Raw genomic sequence first — 25,327 nt, forward strand, 5'->3', positions numbered from 1 at the left:
CTCATCTCCCCTCCTCTCATCTCCCCTCCTCTCATCTCCCTTCCTCTCATCTCCCTTCCTCTCATCTCCCCTCCTCTCATCTCCCCTTCCCTCCCCTCCTCTCATCTCCCCTCCCCTCCCCTCCTCTCCTCCCATCTCCCCTTCCCTCCTCTCCTCCCATCTCCCCTTCCCCCCTTCCCTCCTCTCCTCCCCTCCCATCTCCCCTTCCCTCCTCTCCTCCCCTCCCATCTCCCCTTCCCTCCTCTCCTCCCCTCCCATCTCCCCTTCCCTCCTCTCCTCCCCTCCCATCTCCCCTTCCCTCCTCTCCTCCCCTCCCATCTCCCCTTCCCTCCTCTCCTCCCCTCCCATCTCCCCTTCCCTCCTCTCCTCCCCTCCCATCTCCCCTTCCCTCCTCTCCTCCCCTCCCATCTCCCCTTCCCTCCTCCCCTCCCATCTCCCCTTCCCTCCTCCCCTCCCATCTCCCCTTCCCTCCTCCCCTCCCATCTCCCCTCCCATCTCCCCTCATCACCCCTCCCCTCATCACCCCTCCCCTCATCACCCCTCCTCTCCTCTCCCCTCCCTAGCCCTCCCCTCCCTAGCCCTCCTCTCCTCTCCCCTCCCTAGCCCTCCTCTCCTCTCCTTTCCCCTCCCTAGCCCTCCTCTCCTCTCCTCTCCTCTCCCCTCCCTAGCCCTCCTCTCTCCTCTCCCCTCCCTAGCCCTCCTCTCCTCTCCCCTCTTCTCATCTCCCCAGCCCTCCTCTCATCTCCCCTCCCCCAGCCTCCTTTGTACTTACCTGAGCCTGATCTCGATCTCCGCTCTCTGCCACCTCATAGGCTCAGACACAGGCTCAGCTCCTGCTACTGTCAATCACAGCCAGTGAGAAGGGAGCAGGGGGTGGGGCCGAGCCAAGCTTTGTGTGTCTATGGACACACAGAGCCGGCTTGGGAGCGAGCCTGCATGAAGTGCCCCCATAGCAAGTGGCTTGCTATTGTGGGCACTTGGGGAGGGAGGAGCCAGAAGTGCCTGTGGGGGACCCGAGAAGGAGGATTGGGGGCTTCTCTGTACAAAACAATTACACAGAGCAGGCAAGTATAACATGATGTTCAAAATAAATAAAGCTTTACAATCACTTTTTAGGACTGTTTGAGACTTCGCTTTCTTATTTCCAATCTGTTACCTTACCTGAACTGTCGTGTCTTCTCTGCAGCCGTATAAAGAAGGTGGTCTCTATTTATGGAAGCAGCATTGATGTGGAGCTGCAACAAAGGGCTGTGGAATATAACGCTTTGTTCAAGAAGTACGACCACATGAGGTGAGGTGTACACCGGACCGCACTCCTAGGTGGCATCGATCGTTGCTGTCTGTGAAACTCTGAAGCTTGTTCTGCTCCCTTGCTGTTTTTCAGGTCTGCACTGCTGGAAAGAATGCCTATAATGGAGAAGTCAATGACCAATGGGCCAACAGACCTAGCGCAAACTAATGGCGAGGCTGAACCTGGAATAATAGACACCAAACCAATCCCACCCACTCAGCAACCAGTCAGCCAGGTAATTGGAGCACAACTCCAGGTTGAAGTGAATTTAAAACAGTTTGTTAGACTAAACAAACTATTTACTTTATGAACCGATTCAGCGGCTGGGAGCTCTGCAGAAACTGTGTGTGTGTTGCATCAGCTTCATACAGTATACAGCTCTGCGTTCCAGTAGTGGGATGGGAACTTCCTGTCCTGCTTGGACAGAGAGCTGCTCACAGGGAGCTTTGTATTCTATGAATGAGTACAAGGCTTCCTCCGATTGGCTGAGGTGAAGATTGTGACATCCATCTGATTCTCCGCCTCAGCTAATCAGAGGAAGCTTTGTATTCATTCAAGAGTGATGTTCCGACTCGGTTTTGTTCTGGTAGTGAAATGGGAAGTTCCTGCCAGAACACAGCGCTGTATACTGCAGTGGTGTCCAAACTGCAGCCCTTAGCTTGCTTTTATCTGGCCCTTGGGGCACTGTTTCATCTAGGGTTAGACCGATACCCATTTCAAGTACTCAGCGATGGCAAGTGCCGATACTTTGTTGTGCGATTTGTGCCCATTCAAAATGAATGGGCACAAATTGCACTGCAAAAAATCACATGCGATTTAAACAGGAATGCTGTCCAAATTGCATGTGGTTTCCCCACCGCTCTTGCGTGGACCCAGGCTTGTCATAGTGATTTCAGTCTGGGTTCACAGGAGTGGTGCTGGAAACCTCATGCGATTCAGACAGGAATCGCACCGCATTCGTGTTCAAATTTCATGTGATTCTTTGCAGTGCAATTTGCGCCCATTTATTTTGTATGGGTGCAAATCACACTGCCAAGTATCAATTTTGGGTATCGGGAGCTTTTTCACGAGTATTCGTGAAAACACTCGGTACTGGCGCATCCCTAATTTTATCCATTGATGCCAACAATGGGGCATAATTTCTCCCCACTAAGACCATTGAATGGGGCACAATTTCTCCCAATGACACCAACAGTTGGGTCCAATGACGCCAATGATGGGTGCACAACTCCTCCCAATGACACCGATGTGGCTCAATTCTGCCTAATGATACCAGCAAATGGGGCCCAATTCCTACTACTGACTTGAACGATGGGTGCGCAGTTCCTCCCAATGACTGGGACACGGTTCCTCCCAGTGACGGGAACGATGGGGCGCGGCTCCTCCCAGTGACGGGAACGATGGGGCGCGGCTCCTCCCAGTGACGGGAACGATGGGGCGCGGCTCCTCCCCAGTGACGGGAACGATGGGGCGCGGCTCCTCCCCAGTGACGGGAACGATGGGGCGCGGCTCCTCCCCAGTGACGGGAACGATGGGGCGCGGCTCCTCCCCAGTGACGGGAACGATGGGGCGCGGCTCCTCCCCAGTGACGGGAACGATGGGGCGCGGCTCCGCCCCAGTGACGGGAACGATGGGGCGCGGCTCCGCCCCAGTGACGGGAACGATGGGGCGCGGCTCCTCCCCAGTGACGGGAACGATGGGGCGCGGCTCCTCCCCAGTGACGGGAACGATGGGGCGCGGCTCCTCCCCAGTGACGGGAACGATGGGGCGCCGGCTCCTCCCAGTGACGGGAACGATGGGGCGCCGTCTCCTCCCAGTGACGGGAACGATGGGGCGCCGGCTCCTCCCAGTGACGGGAACGATGGGGCGCCGTCTCCTCCCAGTGACGGGAACGATGGGGCGCCGGCTCCTCCCAGTGACGGGAACGATGGGGCGCCGGCTCCTCCCAGTGACGGGAACGATGGGGCGCCGGCTCCTCCCAGTGACGGGAACGATGGGGCGCGGCTCCTCCCCAGTGACGGGAACGATGGGGCGCGGCTCCTCCCCAGTGACGGGAACGATGGGGCGCGGCTCCTCCCCAGTGACGGGAACGATGGGGCGCGGCTCCTCCCCAGTGACGGGAACGATGGGGCGCGGCTCCTCCCCAGTGACGGGAACGATGGGGCGCCGGCTCCTCCCCAGTGACGGGAACGATGGGGCGCCGGCTCCTCCCCAGTGACGGGAACGATGGGGCGCCGGCTCCTCCCCAGTGACGGGAACGATGGGGCGCCGGCTCCTCCCAGTGACGGGAACGATGGGGCGCCGGCTCCTCCCAGTGACGGGAACGATGGGGCGCCGGCTCCTCCCAGTGACGGGAACGATGGGGCGCCGGCTCCTCCCAGTGACGGGAACAATGGGGCGCCGGCTCCTCCCAGTGACGGGAACGATGGGGCGCCGGCTCCTCCCAGTGACGGGAACGATGGGGCGCGGTTCCTCCCAACGACGGGAACGATGGGGCGCGGTTCGTCCCAAGGACGGGGTGCGGTTCCCTGCTAGCGCACAAAGGCAGACAAACAGTGATCATGCCACATGTGAGGTATCTTATAGGCAGTAATTTTAGCACCAGACCTCCTCTGTAAATTTAAAGTGGTAACCTGTAAAGACGTTTAAAGCATCACCTATGGATAGTAAAATGTACGCCATTGGTCTCCGTTGCGTGGGCATACACAATTTTAAAAGCGAGCCATGTTTGGTATCTATTTACCCAGCGTGACATCCATCTTTTATATTTTACAAAAAAATTGGGTTATGTTTTGTTGCATTAAAACTAAAAAAAAAAAAGTGTATTTCTTCCCAAAAATTGCAATTGATAAACTGCTGCACAAATACAGTGTGAAAAAAATAAATAAATTAAAAACCCACCAATTTATTCTCTAGTCTAGGGCCTCTGCTTTAAAAAATATATACTGTTTGAGGATTCCAAGTAATTATCTAGCAAAAAAAATAGCAGATTTTTCACATGGAAACAAAAAGTGCCAGAAAAGGCGTGGTCTTCAAGTGGCTACAATGTGAAGAAACTTCTTATTGTGAATCCCAAACAGTAGAAAAATCTCCAGATGTTTGACCATTCCCCCTCTCCGTCCAAATTGAACCGAGTGACTGAACTCAAGGATCTTCATTCTTTATTGTATTTGGTTCTGTTGAGATTCATGAATTGATTAGCGGGACCTACAAATCCAATAATGGTAATCCATTGACCAGCAGAGGTTATCTATAGGCGCTTGGTACACACAGCTGGAGGTAATATTCGTCTGGCTGCTGCGTCATCCTCACGCAGGAAGATTTAGTTTTGCTCACGTAATACATCTGTTTCTCTTTTTCCCCCCCCCCATTAGGCCAATGATTTATTAGACTTGTTAGGAGGAAATGATATTCAGCTGGTCATCCCCACCGCACCACCTCCGAAGCAGTCCACCGTGGGAGGAGAGCTTCTAGATCTTCTTGGAGACCTCAATCTCGGAGGTCAGTAAATGTCTTAAAAGAAGCCTGTGCTAGTTTTTGTAGCCAAGAACGTGAAATATAGAAGACAAAACTCACTGTCACATTTATCCAATGTATGCCTGTTCTGAAACAAAAATCAACCACGCTTGTCTCATCCGATAGTAGAGATCCAACGGTACCATTCATAGGGAAATGACACAAAGAAGCCCATATTGTAAAACCATTATACCAGATTCATTTAAAAAGCTAAGTATTACACTGACTTGTTCTGGTCCCGGTTAGAACCTGGCACCCGGTGTCTACAGCATTGGTTATTAGCGGGGCCCCGCCGTTTTACTCCCGCATTTAGAAACGCGGGTCGGGTCCCAGTTCAAAGATGGCGCCTGGCAGATGTTTCGTCATGATGACACAGGAAAAGCTTAATAATAATAAAAAAATGGTGTGCTGATTCAAGAAGCTATGCAGTAATATGTGAGCAAAGTGCCTTCGCGCTACTCTGGATGAGTGCAAAATATTCATAAACAATTTATAAGTGTGAGTGCATAAATAAATGCAGCAAAATCTATTAGTGTGACACAAACATGCAGTAATATGCAATAATGTTGTGAAACAATGATAAAGTGCGCAAATTCAAGAAGCTATGCAACAAAAATAAACAAATATATGCATTATTGACTATCCCTACTTTAAAAAAAAAACAAAAATTGCAATAATATGTCAAACAGTGATAAAGTGCACTATTTCAAGAAGATAAACAGCAAAAATAGACAAATGTGTAAGAATGACTATCCCTAATTTAACCACTTGTCGACCAGCTGCCGTCCTTATACTGCGGCAGGTTGGCACATTCCTGTGAATCGCCGTAGCTGTACATCGGCCCTTTAAACAGCTTTAGCGGGTGCGCACGGGGGGGGACACGATCGCAGGCACGAGAGCCAGAACAGGGGTGTGTGTGTGTTTGTAAATACACAAATCCCCAATCTGTCAGGAGAGAAAAGACAGATCGTGTGTTCCTACTAAGTAAGAACAGGGATATGTCTCCTCCTAGTGAGTCCCCTCCCCCCACAGTTATAAACTTATAGCAGGGAACACATTTAACCCCTTGATTGCCCCCCTAGTGTTAACCCCTTCCCTACTAGGAACATTTACGTAGTAATCAGTGCATTTTTATAGCACTGATCGCTGTATAAATGTCAAAGGTCCCAAAAATGTGTCAAAAGTGTCCGATCTGTCCACCGCAATGTCGCAGTCCCGGTAAAAAAAAACACTATGGGCTTTGTGATCCAATCTGCCCAGATGGAAGGGGACGGTTCCCCTTCTTGTTTTTTTAGCAGATCAGATTGGAGGTAGGCGGGTATTAACGAGCACCATCCGTTTACATCTGGTGCTCCAGAGAGGTGAATGGAAGGTCTGATTTGGGTCGGACCGATCATGTGAAAGGGGCCTGGGGCTGCTTTCACACTGATGCGCTCCGGTTTGCCCGCACCGCCTGTGCAACGCAGTGCACCTGTGGCTTTCCTGCAGGTTAGCTGCACTTTGCCATAGACTTCTATTATATCCTGCAGGTGTGGTGCACTTTCTGAAAGCACATCAAACCCGCAGGTAATCTAATTCTATGGCTCAGTGCGGATCAGTTTGAAAGCAGCCCAGTAACTATTGTTGAACAGATATGCCCATATATACTCTGTGATTTTAGTAACTAATAAGGGTGCAACGGATCGTCACTGATCCGTGATCCGTTCGGGTCAACCTCCGCGGATCGGCACATCCGCGGAGCGCTCGGCGGCCTCGGCCATAGGAAAGGCCGCGGCTTCGGCCTAGCTCCGGAGCGGCAGCCATCTTGGTACACCCGGCGGCGGGTCAGGAAGTGACGTTTCGTCGCCGCCATCTTGCTGCACCCCACACTCCCTTGCACAGTACTGTAATTATAGAGTTAGAAGGGGGCAAGTGGACATCTTGTTACACCCACCAGAGTTTTAGATTTTAAAGCTATTTTCCACACAAAACGGAGCTTATATGCATAAATACAGTATTTGCTAATGTGGCAGAACACCTCTGATTTTCACTTTTAATGTTAAATGTGAAAATCAGAGGTGTTCTGTCACATTAGCAACCATGTAAGGTCAGCAGGTTTGCTGCTGCTTTTAAAATTTAACATCTAAACAGTCCGTCCGATCTACAAATACTGTATTTATGCATATAAGCTCCGTTTTGTGTGGAAAATAGCTTTTAAATCTAAAACTGCGGTGGGTGTAACAAGATTTGTCTTTTATTTTCCGTTTTTTTTTTTGCTGATCCGGAAATGATCAGATCCGTGACTCTGATCCGAGGATCGATCCGATCCGTGAGTTTTTTGATCCGTTGCACCCCTAGTAACTAACTTACTTTTAATAAGTCTTCAGTTCAGGTATTGCCCTCCCAGGCAGAGTGCATTTGGTATCACTCCACCTGTGATGGGAGCCGTCGCTATACAGGAAGCATCTGCTCCCCGACCCTTTGCTTCCTCTACCACCAGCTTAATTTACAACACTGATACTCTGGGATGGCGGATTGGCAACCCGTGATCTGGGCTTGCCAACCTGCTATCCCAGAGCAAGAGGTCGTGAGCCATATGTGGGCCCCCCCCACCCCCCCAGCCACTGGTTGGGCACCCCTGCTCTAAAGCATTGCACTAGCATTCAGAAGATCACTGGTGCCATGCAGATTCTGTCAGCATATCTGTGTACCCGTACGGGCAAGCAGATGCAATCTGATTGGAAGACTCAATGAACTACCACAGCGCTCCACGGCGCAAGGGTAGCTCATTGAAAACTACAAGCTGACAGCTGCAAGGGCTGTTGGGACTTGCAGTTTTCCATTCACAGAGGACTGTGAATGAGTGACGCGGCCATGTTTTTTTTTAGAATTGTGACCGCTAGTGGGGTGGGGGGGGGAGAAGATTCCCGCTAGCTGTCAGAGCGAGGGGGGGGGGCGGACTGTTTGTAACATGTTACAAAAGGTGAACTTTGTGATTAGAAACAGGGAAACGTCAGTATACTGAAGCCTGTGACATGGACACTAATCTTGTATGGCGGGTGCTTTCAGTGTCGGTTCCTTTGCTCAGACTCTTGTTCCAGAGCTGACCTTGGGAACAGCCGGCAGGCTCTTACAGTAAAGGTCCGGGGGGTTATCGCAGTTCCTTGAAAGTATTTGATCTGAAATCATACAAATGTAAATGTGCCGCTAATAATTACATAGGGGCATATGGACTGTATGGTGGAGTTAAACGCAACGGTTATCTTAAAGCCGCGTCAGCAGTCTTGCTGGGGGGGGGGGGGGAATGGGGGGGTGTAATTACATACCAGTATAATGGTACATAGATGGGATACCTTTCTAGGGAAAATACTGCTCAAGATGCCCTTCAGTGTTCACTTTAGAAGAGATCGTGTGATAAAAATAAAATGCCTGTGCCTGGTCATAGGGTTTTTAGTGAAGGATAGACGCAGAGGTTAGATTGGTAAAATCACCAGATGAATAGACTCGCAGGGATATTCAATTAGCGGACCTCCAGCTGTTGCAAAATTACAAGTCCCATCATGCCTCTGCCTCTGGTTGTCATGGTGGTGGCAGTCAGTCTTGCTATGCCTCATGGGACTTGTAGTGCTGCAACAGCTGGAGGTCCGCTATTTGCATATCCCTGGACTAGAGGGAGCTGGAAGCAGCAGTTTCTCCAGAAGGGGGAAACAATCCAGCCTGCCTGCTGCATTTTTCTGTCCCTTCCAGAAAAGCTATTAACTTTTGGAAGCAATTTAAAAAGGTATATCTGGGCAAAAAAAAAAACAGTTCAGCACATCTCTGAAATACCGGCACATTTCCCAGTGTTCTGTTCAAAACATTGCAAGCACAGAAAAATACTTGTTGATCTTGCTAGAAATCCAGTGAGCTCCAAATGTCCTATTTGAACTGACAACAATGTGCTTTTGCTGCACTGAAATCTCATGCATTGTTGTCTTATTATGTTTATTACTTTTTTTTTTTTTTTTTCAGCAGCTTAGTCTTTATAGCCTAGGTCAGTGATGGTGAACCTTGGCACCCCAGATGTTTTGGAACTACATTTCCCATGGTGCTCAAATACATTGCAAAGTGCATGAGCCTCATGGGAAATGTAGTTCCAAAACATCTGGGGTGGCAAGGTTCGCCATCACTGGCCTAGGTTAAAACAGGCCACATACATGGATCATAATTTGTCTGGTTCAGCAGGGACTGGCCGAGATTTGATCCATGTATTGGCAGGCTGATTATACCCAAGTCGATTCATCGATCAACTTGGGTATAATCAGCCTGTCTTATATTTTTTTTTTTTACATTTGATAACTGCTGACGGCTACAACCTCTAGCTGCAATCGTTGTGTTCTGCTGGCCAGGGAGGCTCCCCCATGGTGGAAGGAAAGAAAGTCAAATCCTCTATGGGCTGCCGTGGGATATCTTTTATTGTTGGGTATAGATGACAGGTCCATGTAATCTCAGTTTTGGTCTTCAGCAGATGTTTTTAACTGTATTCTCTTCTTTTTTTTTTTTTAATCTTTGTCTTTTTAGCCCCACCAGCGCCGGTCCCCCAGATGTCCGCACCTCCACTGCTGCTGGACGGCCTTTCTGTGCAGCCTCTATTTAATGATATTTCAGGTCAGTTTACGGTTTCTTTTCAAGGGGATATTAAAGCGGTGTTTATTGACTTGTACCTCCATGATAAACCTTACCTGTAGGTAGAAGAAATCTCTCATAAACATGCACCGTTCACCGTTTAGGAGATATTGGCTGCAGCTGGTGACATCACTGGCGCATGTGCACGGCCTACTGAACCTACAACCATACTGAGCTCCCTGCAGAGCGCTGTGCCGTGATTGTGGCTCCTATGCACATCATTCACGGAAGTGACATCATCGTGGCTCGGCTATTCAAACAGCCAGCGCCCACAAACCCAGAAGAAAGACCGGGTAAAAATGGAAGCTCTGTCAGTGGTGCCTGTGTGCCACTGAAGGGCTGCGTCTTAAGAGAAGTCTTTTTTATAATATGTGATGCATGCTACCACAGTATGCTCCTAAAGCAGAACTACCCGGCATCTGAGAACCACAAAGCAAAAATGCTGTTTAATTCCTTTTTAATATTCAAATCAAACTCCCCCTTCCATCCATGTCTCCATGCTTTATTTTTTTTTTAATTGCTTTGAAAAACATCCCCCTAGCATTTTTGGTTGTGGCCATCTTGAGTAAGGGCAGATGATTCTTGTAGCATTTACTTCCTGGAATCCATCTGCCCTTATCTCATGCATGCCGGTGTTTGGTCAGATTAGGCGACCCGTCAGAATTTGTAACAGAAGTGCCATTCCGTTCCCGCCATCTTGCTACACCCTACACTCGTCCACAGTAAGGATACAGTGAGAAGGCAGCAAGCAGACATCTTGTTACACCCAGCGGAGTCTTGCATTTCACACTCAACAACCCCTTTAAAGCGGAGTTCTGCTTAAAAAGAAAAAAAAATTAAAAGTCAGCAGCTACAAATACTGCAGCTGCTCACTTTTAATAATCGGACACGATGCGATGCTGGGGAACGAAGCTCCGCTCGTTTCCCCCTCCACTCTGCGGCCCGGGCATTGTAACTGTGGGTGTCCGGCTGTGGCTTCACAACTGGGCACCCACTGCGCATGCGCAAGCCGTGACTGGCCGCGCAATCATCTGGGACCTGTGACGTGTCCCAGATGATTGCCTAGAGGGAGGGGGGAGAGGTGATCTTCCTTCTGACGCCGAGGGTGCGCCAGAAGGAAGTGGGAGCTGGAACCCTCTGAAAAGAGTGTATCCGCTCCACCCCCAAAAAAATGACATGCCAAATGTGGAAGGTCAGGGGGTCACTTTCTCTTAAAGCGGAAATTCCCTCCATTTTTGGGTGGAACTCCACTTTAAATTGACCTTCTTCTTCTTCTCCCCCCCCCCCAACCATCCCTGTTTTTCGGAATCTTCTTTGGGGTGCCGGCCTTTGGGCATCTTCATTTGCTGATGCAGGACGTCTGCATGCGTGGCTCAGTTTTTGTGGCAGAGGGAATGGGAAGCTAATGGTTTTGTCTTTCTGCAGGTATACCGCCCATCACTGCTTACCATAAGAACGGCCTGAAAATAGACTTCACCTTTGAGAGGTCCAGCACAAATGCCAGCGTGACTGTGATTACAACTCAGGCGTTCAACACCACAGAGAGCGAGATGACAGACTATGTGTTCCAGGCAGCAGTACCAAAGGTATTTTATGCTCCAATGGTCACTGGATTAGATGGAGAGAATGACTTTTCCGAGGGGGGAGGAGACACAGACAGAAATTCAAAATTGAAAGGCCTTGGCGCCAAGGGGGGTTAAAAAGTCAAATATAATTTTAGATAGAGATATATAGATGGATAGATATCTCTCTCTCTCTTTCTTATATATATACACACAATAAAAATATATATATAATCGCACACCCCTCTCTCTATTTAGATAGATATATTTAAATAGGTGTGTGTGTGTGTATATATATATGTGTGTGTGTGTGTGTGTGTATAGAGATATAGATATAGATATATATATATATATATATATATATATATATATATATATATATATATATTTATATCTCTATATATCTATATATCTAGATTTATATAAAAAAAATGAATATATACTCTATTATAATAATTTTTTTTTTTTTTTTTACTGTTCCAGTTTCAGTGTACATTTCAGTTTCGGTCTAGAATTTTCATGGTTCCAGTCGTTCCATACTCTATCCAAAACTCATGGATTTGAGCTATATGCACACTTTAATTATGTGCCCCGTGTATACGCCTCTTGTAATTACAATAATGGTTCTCGCCCATCTGATGGGTGACTATACGGTCTACTGATTGAATAGGGAGCAGAAGAAGGCTTATGAGGTCATCTCTTTGCTCTTCTTCTCTGTTAGCATGTTCTTAGTGTTGGACTGACCGCAGTCCCTTCCCCAGTCTGAATGGTCCTGTACTAGGCAGCGAATATAAAGTCAGATTGTTTATGCTACCTTGTATTTTATAAATATATTTAATGAGGTTTTAATGAATAAGTAACTGGTTCAACTTGTTCTAATTTATTTGTATAGAGTTACATTTTTTTTTAAAAGGCAAAGAACAACCAATCAAAATGAATATTTGTGACTAGACTTGGCAAACTATTAGTTACTGCATTTTGTATTATAGATACTTGAATTCTTTATATTATGACCATATGCTGAACAGTGTTTTAATCTGATTCTTTTGTATGTCAGACGTTCCAGCTGCAGCTCCTGTCTCCGAGTAATAACGTCCTTCCACCCTTCAGCGCTGGTTGTGTCACACAGGTCATCAAAGTCCTGAACCCCCAGAAGGTAAGAAAAGTCTCTTGTGATTGGCCTTCAGATTAGAAGCGTTGGTCATTGTAACCAGCCAGGTGTTCAGTAAGGCCTCACAGGGGCGCATTACTCTGGCCGTACACGGGTGTACGCCCATGTGAACGTTCCTTACTTTTAAGCTGCACACCTGTGCGTTCCTGGAATACACGAAAAACGCACGATGCAAACATGCAGTGCACTTGCATCTGTTTTGGCATACAGGATCAACGCGTTTCGCGAATGACTAAATTCCTTAGGATCCGCTCCTTTATTCTATATCAGGGATATGCAATTAGCGGACCTCCAGCTGTTGCAGAACTACAAGTCCCATGAGGCATAGCAAGACTCTGACAGCCACAAGCATGACACTCAGAGACAGAGGCATGATGGGACTTGTAGTTTTGAAACAGCTGGAGATCCGCTAATTGCTTATCTCTGTTCTATATCCACTTCCAGACCCTTTTTGTTTACATGTAACAATTTGTATTTTTTGCTAGAAAATTACTTGGAACCCACAAACATAGATAGATTAGATAGACATCTATCTCTCTCTATATACAGTATCTCACAAAAGTGAGTACACCCCTCACATTTTTGTAAATCTTTTCTTCTATCTTTTCATGTGACAACACTGAAGAAATGACACTTTGCTACAATGTAAAGTAGTGAGTGTACAGCTTGTATAACAGTGTAAATTTGCTGTCCCCTCAAAATAACTCAACGCACAGCCATTAATGTCTAAACCGCTGGCATCAAAAGTCAGTACTCACTTTTGTGACGGTCGCCCTGTAGCAGTAAATCTACATGGGCCAGCAAGTGGTTAAACCAGGTCTTTTATATAGCTGGCTTGTTTGAACAAAAAGGGCCTTCTTACAATTTTTTTTTTTTTTTTTTAAACGATTATCTAACGTTAAACTAATTTTTTTTCCCCCCTGTTCTTCTCTACAGCATCAACTGCGTATGAGGATCAAGTTGACATATAACCATAAGGGCTCAGCTATGCAGGACCTCGCCGAAGTCAGCAGCTTTCCCCCTCAGTCCTGGCAATAAGACAGCGCCGTGTCTACACTCACCCCCAACCCCTCTGACCAAGATGAAGGAACTCTGGGCTGGAGCCTCTGCCCCCTGGATCGCCAATGATTGCACTTTGGGCCTTTGGGGTAGCAGAAAAAAAAAAAAAAAGGTTGAGGGACATTCTGCGACAGAGTGAAGCAAGCGGGCGCAAGGCAAGGACGCTGCTGCCTCTCCTTTTTTTTTTTTCCTCCACTCAGGAGGGCGCAGCTGGGCCTTTCTTGAGGCTTCACCTTTTTTTTTTTTTTCCCGCCGGGAATTAGAGTTGATTATTCCCTGGCCGGATCTCATGGGATTTTTGTGTTCTTATCCTCCCCTCCATCTCCTTCTGTACATTCCTGCAGCCATGTTTTCCACTCACACTTATCGCCCTTCAGACTCTTCCTACTCTCTCTCTCCAGAGCGGAAGGAGACTTGTTTTTACAATACTGTTTGATGGTAAGCTCCCAGGTTTAGCGACGACCGCTGCTCCCCTGCATTGGCTTGCACCTTCCTCTGGATTCAGACCTGAATAAACGCCCTGAAACGCTAGTCCTGCAGCCTTTAATGTGAGCCCCTGGTTCAGACATGTTTTTTTTTTTTTTTTTTTTTAATTAAGTGCTCTATGCTACTGCTGTCTATTGCAATGGGCTGTGTTACAGGTCACAGTGCCTGACGGAGAACCATTGCACGGCATAGGTCAGGTAAGCATTCACAATGCTAGATAGCCTCCTCGTAAGCAAGTTATGTCAGACCTCTTGGATTGTATGCTAGATGTGACATGTATGGTACTGAGATGGTGACTTCAAGAACTAAGCTGCACTTGCTATCGGCACTCACCGCAGTATCCAATATATATATATATATATATTTTTTTTTTTTTTTCTAGTTACAGCTGCTAATTTCTTAATTGTTTTATAGATTTTCTGTAGCCGCTAACACGTGGCGTTTAAAGAGTCAGTGCAGCCAAAATCGACAATTCAGAACTGGAGTTGATTAATTCTTCGCCACGCAGCCTTTGGAGCCTTATGACTGTACCTGACGCAGTGGGAGGAGTCGGCCTCTTGCAAGAAAGTGGCCACCTTTTGAGGGGGGGGGGGGGGCATATCCACGATTCAGAAATCTCTGCACCGGATTCTCAAGAAGAGACGAAGAGAAGCTGTAGATCAGCCATCTCCCCTAAGTGGAAATGTCAGCTTTGATTGCACTGACCCTTTAAATCGCTTCATGTCCCAAATGAAATTATTATCTTAATAATGAGGGACACCTGCCAGCTCTGGTGTATTGGGTGGGGGTATAGTAGAGATTTACGTCCCTGGCTTCTCCCTCCACTGTGAACCTGTATAGTATTTAAAGCCCACATGCCTTTTTTATTAAAGGTTTTTTTTTTTTTTTTTTTTTTTTTTTTTTTGCAAAAGTGGAACAAGATCTCGTACCGTGAAATAGGAACAAAGGCTTTGCTGCAAGCGTAGGGGGGAGCTAAGTGCTGCTTAGTGCTGTTCTCCATCCAAATGTGGACGCTGGCTTAGCAGCCCCTAAATTGCCACATGTTGGTACTCTATTATCATTTTTTTTTTCTGTAAAGTTTTTTTTATTTTATTTTTTTTTTTCTTTTTTTTCTTTTTTTTTCTACTGGTTTCCCCCCCTCTTTTTGCTGTTTCAGTAAGTTACAATCTTCTTAAGATACCCCCTGCTGATTTTCATTGAAAGGAACATTTAGATTCCATCTGTGAGTGGGGTGGATAACGAACTGCTGATTACCGCAGACTTATTTTTGAGATGTAAAAGCTAAAACTTGTAAAAATTTACAAAAAAAAAATAAGTCATTGGGGAGCATTAAGGGTGTAAACATTTTCATGGGTTACTTAGACTGCTGTGTATTATCGTCTTTTGGTTGAAACAAATTATGAAAAAGTGAGTAATAAAGAATAAAAAAAAAAATGACCTTGGTTATTGTAGTTTTCTCTAGTTCTGTTTTCCCTTTAGTATATTCATCATAAAACTAAATAAAAAAAATAATTGGTGCAGCGCAACAAATAACAAAAATGTTCCTAATATTGTGATCCATTCACCAATGTGACTACAAGATCACTCTTCTTTCCTTAATCCGCCATGCCTGCAGCCACCACGTGGGCCATTTAACCAATTCTGGCATTTCTCTCCTACATGTAAAATCATCATTTTTCTTCTTGTTAGATAATTACTCAGAACCCCCAAACATAATGTAAATGCATGTGTGTGTGTGTATGTATGTATGTATGTATGTATGTATATATATATATATATATATATATATGTATATGTGTATATATATATATATTACGCATTTACACACAGTATCTCACAAAAGTGAGTACACCCCTCACATTTTTCATCTTTTCATGTGACAACACTGAAGAAATGACACTTGTCTACAATGTAAAGTAGTGAGTGTACAGCTTGTATAACAGTGTAAATTTGCTGTCCTCTCAAAATAACTCAACACACAGCCATTAATGTCTAAACCGCTGGCAACAAAACTGAGTACACCCCTAAGTGAAAATGTCCAAATTGGGCCCAATTATGCTACCCCCTGATACTCTGGAATAAAAGATTTTACACAGAGTACAAATAGCTCTATTTCTTTCTCGGCCTTTGAAGGACACTGGATGGCTTCAACCTTCGTAACCTCCAAAATCAATCCAACTGAGGGTTAATAAATACACTAAGAGGCCCAATTAAAAAAAAAAAAAAGAAAACGGGACTCCACATCAGAAGCTACCTAAAGGATCTTGCGATCGAAGATGGTGTCATGACGAACACAGCGTGTACCTGGTAGAATTTTAGAGAATGTGAACAAAAAGACAGCAGCTGTTGGTGAGAGTTAAAACAGGATTGGGTTCAAACATTGGTTTCTGAAGTACAGACAGAACCAGATTCAGATCCCACAGGGAAAAAAAACAGGGTGGCTCCCTGTGAAAATGTTTTAAGCAAGGAGTTGGGGACCAATGATTTCTGAAACATTTATAAAAGGCCGAAGCCTGGCATTTGATGATACTGAGAGCCAAATGCTGGTCCAAACTGTAGGAAGGAGAGGATTTGTCCCACAGAGAAACACCACTTGGAGTAATTCTTATGGCTTCCATCCAAGTATTCCATCCACATTCGATGTTAGACCTTGCAGAAAGTAGACTTTTCTAGCTTTTAGCAATGTAGGAATCACAGATTGAGATGCCCCTGTCTCTCAAAACCTGGGCTTCAATGGCCATACTTTTTTAAAGTCGGTGAACCTGAAGCAGGGTGGTAAAAAACAACATGGATCTTTTGTACCAGGGACTATCTAAAAGAGCCCACAAAGTTTGTCAGGAGTCTTACCAGGGCGGAGTACTATATCTGCCTGGGCCAGTCTTAAGCAATGAGAATCATTGGAATGCCCTCCATCTCGATCCTGCCAAACGGACAAGAAGTATCAGGGGAGGACAGGCATAGACCAGGGTGTACTAATGCGGCAGAGCCACCAGATCATCCACTGCTTCAACTAGATGATCTCTGTGTCTGGAAACAAACTTGTTAGGTGGTCAGGAGGTACACATCTGGCATCCCGCACCTGCGACACAGGTCTTAGGACACCTCCGGGCGTTGAGACCATTCTCTTGGGTCCAAGTACTGTTGGCTGAGGAAATCTATTGTCTACACTTGGGATTTACACAGTCGACAAGGCATGAATGTCAAATTCTGCCCAGGATAGGTTCCAATCTGCCCCTCTCGTCATGGTAAGACTTCTGGTTCCTCCATGATGCTTGATTTACAGCACTGCCGTGGCATTGGCTGTCTGAATCTGGATCAGATGACCTTCCAGCAAGATGGTCCAGCACTGCAGAGCCAGCCAAATAGCCTGAACATCAAGATGTTAATCAAGAGAAGAAAACAACCAAGTCCCCTGCACTGACAAAGTGCCCAGGGCTCCTCCCCAGTCCAACAGGCTAGCATCCATCTTGAGGATCTTCCAGGCAAAAGGACTTCCCTGATTCCAAAGCTGGATTGCTGAACTCCATAACAGAACAACTTGGTCCTTTTGGTTCAAAATAAATCTATCTTTCAATGGACTTGACTAACCTGTCCCATGGTGACCAAATGTTGTGTTGTAGAGGTCTGGAGTGAAACTGGGCAGATTGAACTTCCTGGACTGGAGAGCTCAAGTATGCAGAAGTATTTATCCTGCAGAAGAAGCTCTTTGGTCTGCCCTGTGTCCAGTACTAGACCCAGATGCTCTAAATGATGTCATTCAAACCACTGTAACATCTGCACAGATAAAGCCATGTTGTCTGACCGAGCCTATGCCAGCGGTTTCCTCTACAGGAGGTTGTCTAAGTATTCTGCAATGGAGATGCCACGAGAACGCAGTAGGGCATTTACAGGCACCAGCAACTTGGCAACCACCTGAGATGAAGACGAGTTCAAGGTCAACACCAGGAACTGGTAGTGTAGGGGCCTCACAGAAAAGCATATGAAACCCCTCAAAAAATGGGAGCAATGGGAACACGTCCTTGATGTCCATAGAAGCTAAAAAGTCTCCCTGGTGAAGTGAGGTGATAACAGACCTAGTAGTTTCAATGCAGAATTTATGAACTCAAGTGAAGACAGCAAGAGCTTTGCCATACAAGATGGGGTGGATACCCCCCTTTGGGTTTGGGAACGGTAAACGGGTTGGAGTAAAATCCTTTAAACTCTTCTGCCACAAGAAGTGGGGGCGGTGACACCTTAGATTAGAAGACCTGAGAGGGTTTGATGGAGGTCCGCTAATCAGTGTGGTAAGTTGGAGATAAGGAAGAGGCAGAGAGCAAAACTTCAGTTTATAGTCCTAGAATATCGTCTTCTGACTCAAGAATCTGAGGTGGAATGCCAGCTGAGTGTCCACAATGATTAGCCAATACCCCCCCCCCCTCCTCTGGGAAGTGGGGGTGCATCTTCATGCTATGGAGGGCATGTCTGAGGGTTTGGCAGACCTTGTGGGTGGATTCTGCAGTCCAGCACTTTAACAAAGTGTCCTACACATGTGTACTGAGAGGAGACTTATGGAAGAGATCTGCAAGGAAGCCTCCACCACAACGTCAAAACCGAAGTTTAAAGCTATAGGCGATCGCTCCATATGTTATATAATCGACTACGGTAAGATCTCCTTTAAAGGTTTTTGATTGGTAAGGCATGGTTTGAGGCTTGACATGGTGAAGTCAGCCACGATGGGGCGAAGTCAGCAAGAACAAAGTTCTAGAAAGTCGTATTATAAGTTGGGCTTTAACCCTTTTGCTGCTGGGTCCATACAGCGTATGGACCTACAGGGTTGCTTTCAGCTGGCTAGATCTGTCTAACAGGATTCTAGGCTGCATCGGGAGATGCAATGCAAGCAACTCCTCACAGCAGGGAGGAGCTGGGGCTCCTTTTACATTGGGACTGGGAAGCACTCCACAGCTTACTTTTATCGAAACCGTCTGGAATGAGCTCTGCGTGCAACCCAGTACCCGAAGGTCGCTTCTGGGCTGCCCCCGCAACGTCCAGTCCAGATGCAGCTCTGCAGAAACCAGAGTTAGGACTGACACGCCAGATCGCTGCAATAAAAGAGGGACTAGCTTTAGCAACGATGCAGGGAAGAGTCTTCATCGAAGAAGTAAAATCTTGAAGAATAAGAAAAAAAAAAAAAAAAAAAAAACAACGCACTTCGGTGCTTCTCCTATGCGATCGGTGAGCCAGAGAAGGTAGCCATAAAGAAAACAGGGGGGACAGATGGTCCCCCCCCCCCCCCCCCCCCCGGCCACTCTCCATGACTCTTGGAGGCCCAGGCACAACGTTATGACGTCACGTCTGGGCAGTCGGAAGTAAACAAGGTCGGGGACTCGGCAGGAAAGCCTGAGATCTCGGTCTTTCCTGCCTGGAGGAGAGATGTGTGGGGTCTTATAGATCCCACCTCTCTCCATAAAGAGGACCTGTCATACACCATTCCTACTGTTTACTATCCTTGTAATAGGAATAAAAGTGATCAAAAAGTAAAAAAGGGGGAAAGTGTAAAAAAAAACAAAAAAAAAAACAACTTTTTTTTAATTTAAAGTGCCCCATCCCCGCATGCTCGCATGCAGAAGCGAACGCATACGTAGGTCGCGCCCACATATGTAAACAACATTCAAACCACACATGTGAGGTATCACCGCGAATGGTAGAGCAAGAGCAATAATTCTAGCCCAAGACCTCCTCTGTAACTCAAAACTGGTATACTGTAAAAAAAATTTTTAAAGTGTCGCCTATGGAGGTTTTTAAGTACCGAAGTTTGGCGCCATTCCACGAGCGTGCGCAAGTTTAAACCGTGACATGTTAGGTATCTATTTACTCGGCGTAACATCATCTTTTATATTATACAAAGACAGTGGACTAACGTTACTGTTTTTTTTGGTTTTTTTTTGGTTTTTTTTTGTTTTTTTTTTGTTTTTTTTTTGTTTTTTTGTGAGTTTTTTTCCCCCCCCCAAAAAATCGCCTTCGGAAAATTGCTGTGCAAATACTGTGTGACAAAAAAAAATTACTGCCATTTTATGGGAGAGGGAGAGGGAGAGGTTTGGGGGTTCTGAGTAATTGTCTAGCAAAAAAAAAAAAAGATAGTTTTTACATGTAGGAGAGGAGTGGGCAAGTGGTTAACTAATTAAAAGAAAATGCAAAACAGCTCTGGCAGCAAAAGGGGTTAAATAATCATGTAATTTTTTTTGGGGGGGGGGGGTAAAAATAAAACGTGTGACACACTATGAGACGATGATTGTCGCAGGACTGAACATGACCACTTTTTACACTGACAACCACCAGAAGCCTCCTCCCCCCCCCCCCATGCCCCAGCTGCTGCCTGGCAGCAGTCGCTTCCGGCGCTCCTCTGACGTCTAGCGAAGGGCAGGGAGGCTGACAGGGTGCCCACCCACCGTGCCCTCAGCAGACATGGCCGCCGCGGGCATAGAGCTACCTGCAGAATGGCTACTACGCAAGATGGGCGGAGACTTGTTGGAGATTGGTAGAGCGTGGGCTTCGCTGGCTCGCCATTGGTCGCTGCGCTCAGGCTGGGGGGCGGGGACGGCCTCCTGCTGTCATTCGTTCAGCGAGCGGAGCCGTGGAAATGGACGGCCGGAGGTCGGTGCCGGGACCCCCCGGGGAAGGAGGGCCTGAGCCCAACCGGACCAACGGAGCCAGGGGGGCCGCCATCCGAGTGCTGAAGGTGAGCAACGGAGACCGGTCCACGGCACCCACCCGGCCATGTGTGCCAATATATATTCCATACTATATATATATATATATATATATATATTCTACAAACACCTGTATACTATATATATATATATATATATATATATATATATATATATATATATATATATATTCTGTATACTGAGATCTATTCTACATACACCTGTATACTGAGATCTATTCTACATACACCTGTATACTGAGATCTATTCTACATACACCTGTATACTGAGATCTATTCTATATACACCTGTATACTGAGATCTATTCTACATACACCTGTATACTGAGATCTATTCTACATACACCTGTATACTGAGATCTATTCTACATACACCTGTATACTGAGATCTATTCTACATACACCTGTATACTGAGATCTATTCTACATACACCTGTATACTGAGATCTATTCCATATACACCTGTATACTGAGATCTATTCTACATACACCTGTATACTGAGATCTATTCTATATACACCTGTATACTGAGATCTATTCTACACACACCTGTATACTGAGATCTATTCTGTATACACCTGTATACTGAGATCTATTCTACACACACCTGTATACTGAGATCTATTCTACATACACCTGTATACTGAGATCTATTCCATATACACCTGTATATTGAGATCTATTCTACATACACCTGTATACTGAGATCTATTCTACATACACCTGTATACTGAGATCTATTCTACATACACCTGTATACTGAGATCTATTCCGTATACACCTGTATACTGATATCTATTCTACACACCTGTATACTGAGATCTATTCCATATACACCTGTATACTGAGATCTATTCTACATACACCTGTATACTGAGATCTATTCCATATACACCTGTATACTGAGATCTATTCTACATACACCTGTATACTGAGATCTATTCTACACACACCTGTATACTGGGATCTATTCTACACATACCTGTATACTGAGATCTATTCCATATACACCTGTATATTGAGATCTATTCTACATACACCTGTATACTGAGATCTATTCTATATACACCTGTATACTGAGATCTATTCTACACACACCTGTATACTGAGATCTATTCTACACACACCTGTATACTGAGATCTATTCCGTATACACCTGTATATTGAGATCTATTCTACATACACCTGTATACTGAGATCTATTCTATATACACCTGTATACTGAGATCTATTCTACACACACCTGTATACTGAGATCTATTCCGTATACACCTGTATATTGAGATCTATTCTACATACAGCTGTATACTGAGATCTATTCTATATACACCTGTATACGGAGATCTATCCTACACACACCTGTATACTGAGATCTATTCCGTATACACCTGTATACTGAGATCTATTCTACACACACCTGTATACTGAGATCTATTCCGTATACACCTGTATATTGAGATCTATTCTACACACACCTGTATACTGGGATCTATTCTACACACACCTGTATACTGAGATCTATTCCATATACACCTGTATACTGAGATCTATTCTATATACACCTGTATACTGAGATCTATTCTATATACACCTGTATACTGAGATCTATTCTATATACACCTGTATACTGAGATCTATTCTATATACACCTGTATACTGAGATCTATTCTACATACACCTGTATACTGAGATCGATTCTACATACACCTGTATACTGAGATCTATTCCATATACACCTGTATACTGAGATCTATTCTATATACACCTGTATACTGAGATCTATTCTATATACACCTGTATACTGAGATCTATTCTATATACACCTGTATACTGATATCTATACTACATACACCTGTATACTGAGATCTATTCTACATACACCTGTATACTGAGATCTATTCTACATACACCTGTATACTGAGATCTATTCCATATACACCTGTATACTGAGATCTATTCTATATACACCTGTATACTGAGATCTATTCCGTATACACCTGTATATTGAGATCTATTCTACATACAGCTGTATACTGAGATCTATTCTATATACACCTGTATACGGAGATCTATCCTACACACACCTGTATACTGAGATCTATTCCGTATACACCTGTATACTGAGATCTATTCTACACACACCTGTATACTGAGATCTATTCTACACACACCTGTATACTGAGATCTATTCCGTATACACCTGTATATTGAGATCTATTCTACACACACCTGTATACTGGGATCTATTCTACACACACCTGTATACTGAGATCTATTCCATATACACCTGTATACTGAGATCTATTCTATATACACCTGTATACTGAGATCTATTCTATATACACCTGTATACTGAGATCTATTCTATATACACCTGTATACTGAGATCTATTCTATATACACCTGTATACTGAGATCTATTCTACATACACCTGTATACTGAGATCCATTCTACATACACCTGTATACTGAGATCTATTCCATATACACCTGTATACTGAGATCTATTCTATATACACCTGTATACTGAGATCTATTCTATATACACTTGTATACTGATATCTATACTACATACACCTGTATACTGATATCTATACTACATACACCTGTATACTGAGATCTATTCTACATACACCTGTATACTGATATCTATACTACATACACCTGTATACTGAGATCTATTCTACATACACCTGTATACTGAGATCTATTCTACATACACCTGTATACTGAGATCTATTCTATATACACCTGTATACTGAGATCTATTCTACATACACCTGTATACTGAGATCTATTCCATATACACCTGTATACTGAGATCTATTCTATATACACCTGTATACTGAGATCTATTCTACATACACCTGTATACACTGATCTATTCCATATACACCTGTATACTGAGATCTATTCTACATACACCTGTATACTGAGATCTATTCTACATACACCTGTATACTGAGATCTATTCTATATACACCTGTATACTGAGATCTATTCTATTTACACCAGTATACTGAGATCTATTCCATATACACCTGTATACTGAGATCTATTCCATATACACCTGTATACACTGATCCATTCTGTATACACCTGTATACTGAGATCTATTCCATATACACCTGTATATTGAGATCTATTCTATATACACCTGTATACTGAGATCTATTCTATATACACCTGTATACTGAGATCTATTCCATATACACCTGTATACTGAGATCTATTCTATATACACCTGTACAGTTGGGAGGTGTTGAGACGGCCGTCCTATATCTGTGTACAGGTCTTCCTGAGTCCGGAGACGCTTGTACTTGTGTAGCGGGGTTTATTATAGTAGAGGCACTTCAGCTCTGCCATAGACCGTGCAATATACCTGTAATATGCCTGCAATATACCTGTAATATACCTGTAATATACCTGTAATGTACCTGTAATATACCTGTAATATACCTGTAATATACCTGTAATGTACCTGTAATATACCTGTAATATACCTGTAATATACCTGTAATATACCTGTAATGTACCTGTAATATACCTGCAATATACCTGCAATATACCTGCAATATACCTGCAATATACCTGTAATATACCTGTAATGTACCTGTAATATACCTGCAATATACCTGTAATATACCTGTAATATACCTGTATACAGGTGTTCTCACTTTCAGAGACAAATCTATATAGAGGAGCCAATCGTTACAAAGCCACCCCTCCTCCCCCTGTGTCCAGTGTCTATATACCTGGATTAATGTGGGTGCCTCTATTCCATTTTTGCTTAAAGGGCCAGTTCACCTTTACCCAAAAACTTTAGAACGTTTTGAAGTGGGGCTTAGAAGGGGTTAAGGACCTCTTTCACACAAGCCTCACCCTCTGAAGAACGGCCCGGGGTGGATTGATTTTCAGCTGGTATTTGCCAGTCCTCCTCACCGCCTGTTTTAACCCCTAAAATCCCACACCACATTGTTGAACAGGTTGAATTCTTGCCGTGGCCGTGAAGCACAGCATGCTCGTCTTGCAGCTTAAGGGGGGAGGGTGGTAATAATGTGGCTCAGCCACATGTCTTTGCCGCCCTTCCCCTGACAGCAATGTGGGCTTTTGTGTGTTTTTTGGGGTTACGTGTATAAGGCAGCCCATTCATTTCAATGGGCCTCCCCATGTGCAATGAGGTCATTTACCTTTCCGGGCCATTGAGCTTAGTTTTTTTTAATTGCACCTTTTATCTCGTTTGTCCGGCATTGTGGCGCTCGCATAAATGTCTGCCTGCCACATTTTGGGGTGCCATTAACAATGAATGGTACCACATGCGCGATATGTGTTTTCCGCACAATGGCGCTCCTTCATGAAACCTCCAGGTCTGAATGCAGCCTTAAAGTATCACTAAACCCACATCATAAAAAAAACGATCGATAAATGGTGTATTCCATGCTGTTCATACTCAGTCACTATCTGATTCCATTTTCTTCAAAAAACCTGGTTGATCCTGTTGCTCTCTATCTCCCCCTCCTGTTCATGTCCCCAGTTGGGGATTTTGCAGAGCAGTGGTGACAGCTCTGCACATGCTCAGTTTTCAGTGAGTTTCTAGGCTGAGTATTTCCTCCCTATCACATCTGAGCAGCCCATGTGACTATAGAGTCAGAAATGTGGGCGTATACACAGTGCTAAATGACAGCCCACTCCCTCCCTCCTCCCCCTCCTCCGTGCCCACCAACCAGCTAAACACAATGGGGGGGGGCGGGATATTACATGTAGATTGATGGAGGCTTCACCTCCCTCTTATTCTAAGACACAGGCTGGAGGGGCGTGACACAGCCCGTGACTGGCAGAAATCTGGCCACACCCACAAAATAATAAAGATTTGATTTCAAAATATACATTTG

At 45.0% G+C, this 25,327-nt stretch overlaps 2 protein-coding genes across 3 annotated transcripts in view; both read left to right on the plus strand.

Annotated features, from left to right (window-relative positions):
* The window catches only part of AP1G1 (adaptor related protein complex 1 subunit gamma 1), an 80,315-nt gene extending 66,541 nt beyond the window's left edge, over positions 1 to 13,774 (plus strand). For both annotated transcript variants that reach the window (XM_073605882.1, XM_073605883.1), the window contains exons 17-23: positions 1,187 to 1,291; positions 1,385 to 1,526; positions 4,666 to 4,792; positions 9,347 to 9,433; positions 10,877 to 11,037; positions 12,071 to 12,169; positions 13,121 to 13,774. In XM_073605882.1, coding sequence (XP_073461983.1) covers positions 1,187 to 1,291; positions 1,385 to 1,526; positions 4,666 to 4,792; positions 9,347 to 9,433; positions 10,877 to 11,037; positions 12,071 to 12,169; positions 13,121 to 13,222 — 823 coding nt within the window. In that variant the 3' untranslated portion in view covers positions 13,223 to 13,774. The remainder of the gene's footprint in view (positions 1 to 1,186; positions 1,292 to 1,384; positions 1,527 to 4,665; positions 4,793 to 9,346; positions 9,434 to 10,876; positions 11,038 to 12,070; positions 12,170 to 13,120) is intronic.
* Positions 13,775 to 20,092: 6,318 nt separating this feature from the next.
* Positions 20,093 to 25,327, plus strand: part of PHLPP2 (PH domain and leucine rich repeat protein phosphatase 2) — a 51,352-nt gene continuing 46,117 nt past the window's right edge. The window contains exon 1 of the mRNA XM_073605884.1: positions 20,093 to 20,444. Within this exon, the coding sequence (XP_073461985.1) occupies positions 20,346 to 20,444 (99 nt within the window). The 5' untranslated portion in view covers positions 20,093 to 20,345. The remainder of the gene's footprint in view (positions 20,445 to 25,327) is intronic.

This window comes from Aquarana catesbeiana, linkage group LG11 (assembly GCF_042186555.1).
Source record: "Aquarana catesbeiana isolate 2022-GZ linkage group LG11, ASM4218655v1, whole genome shotgun sequence".
NCBI classification, from domain to species: domain Eukaryota; kingdom Metazoa; phylum Chordata; class Amphibia; order Anura; family Ranidae; genus Aquarana; species Aquarana catesbeiana.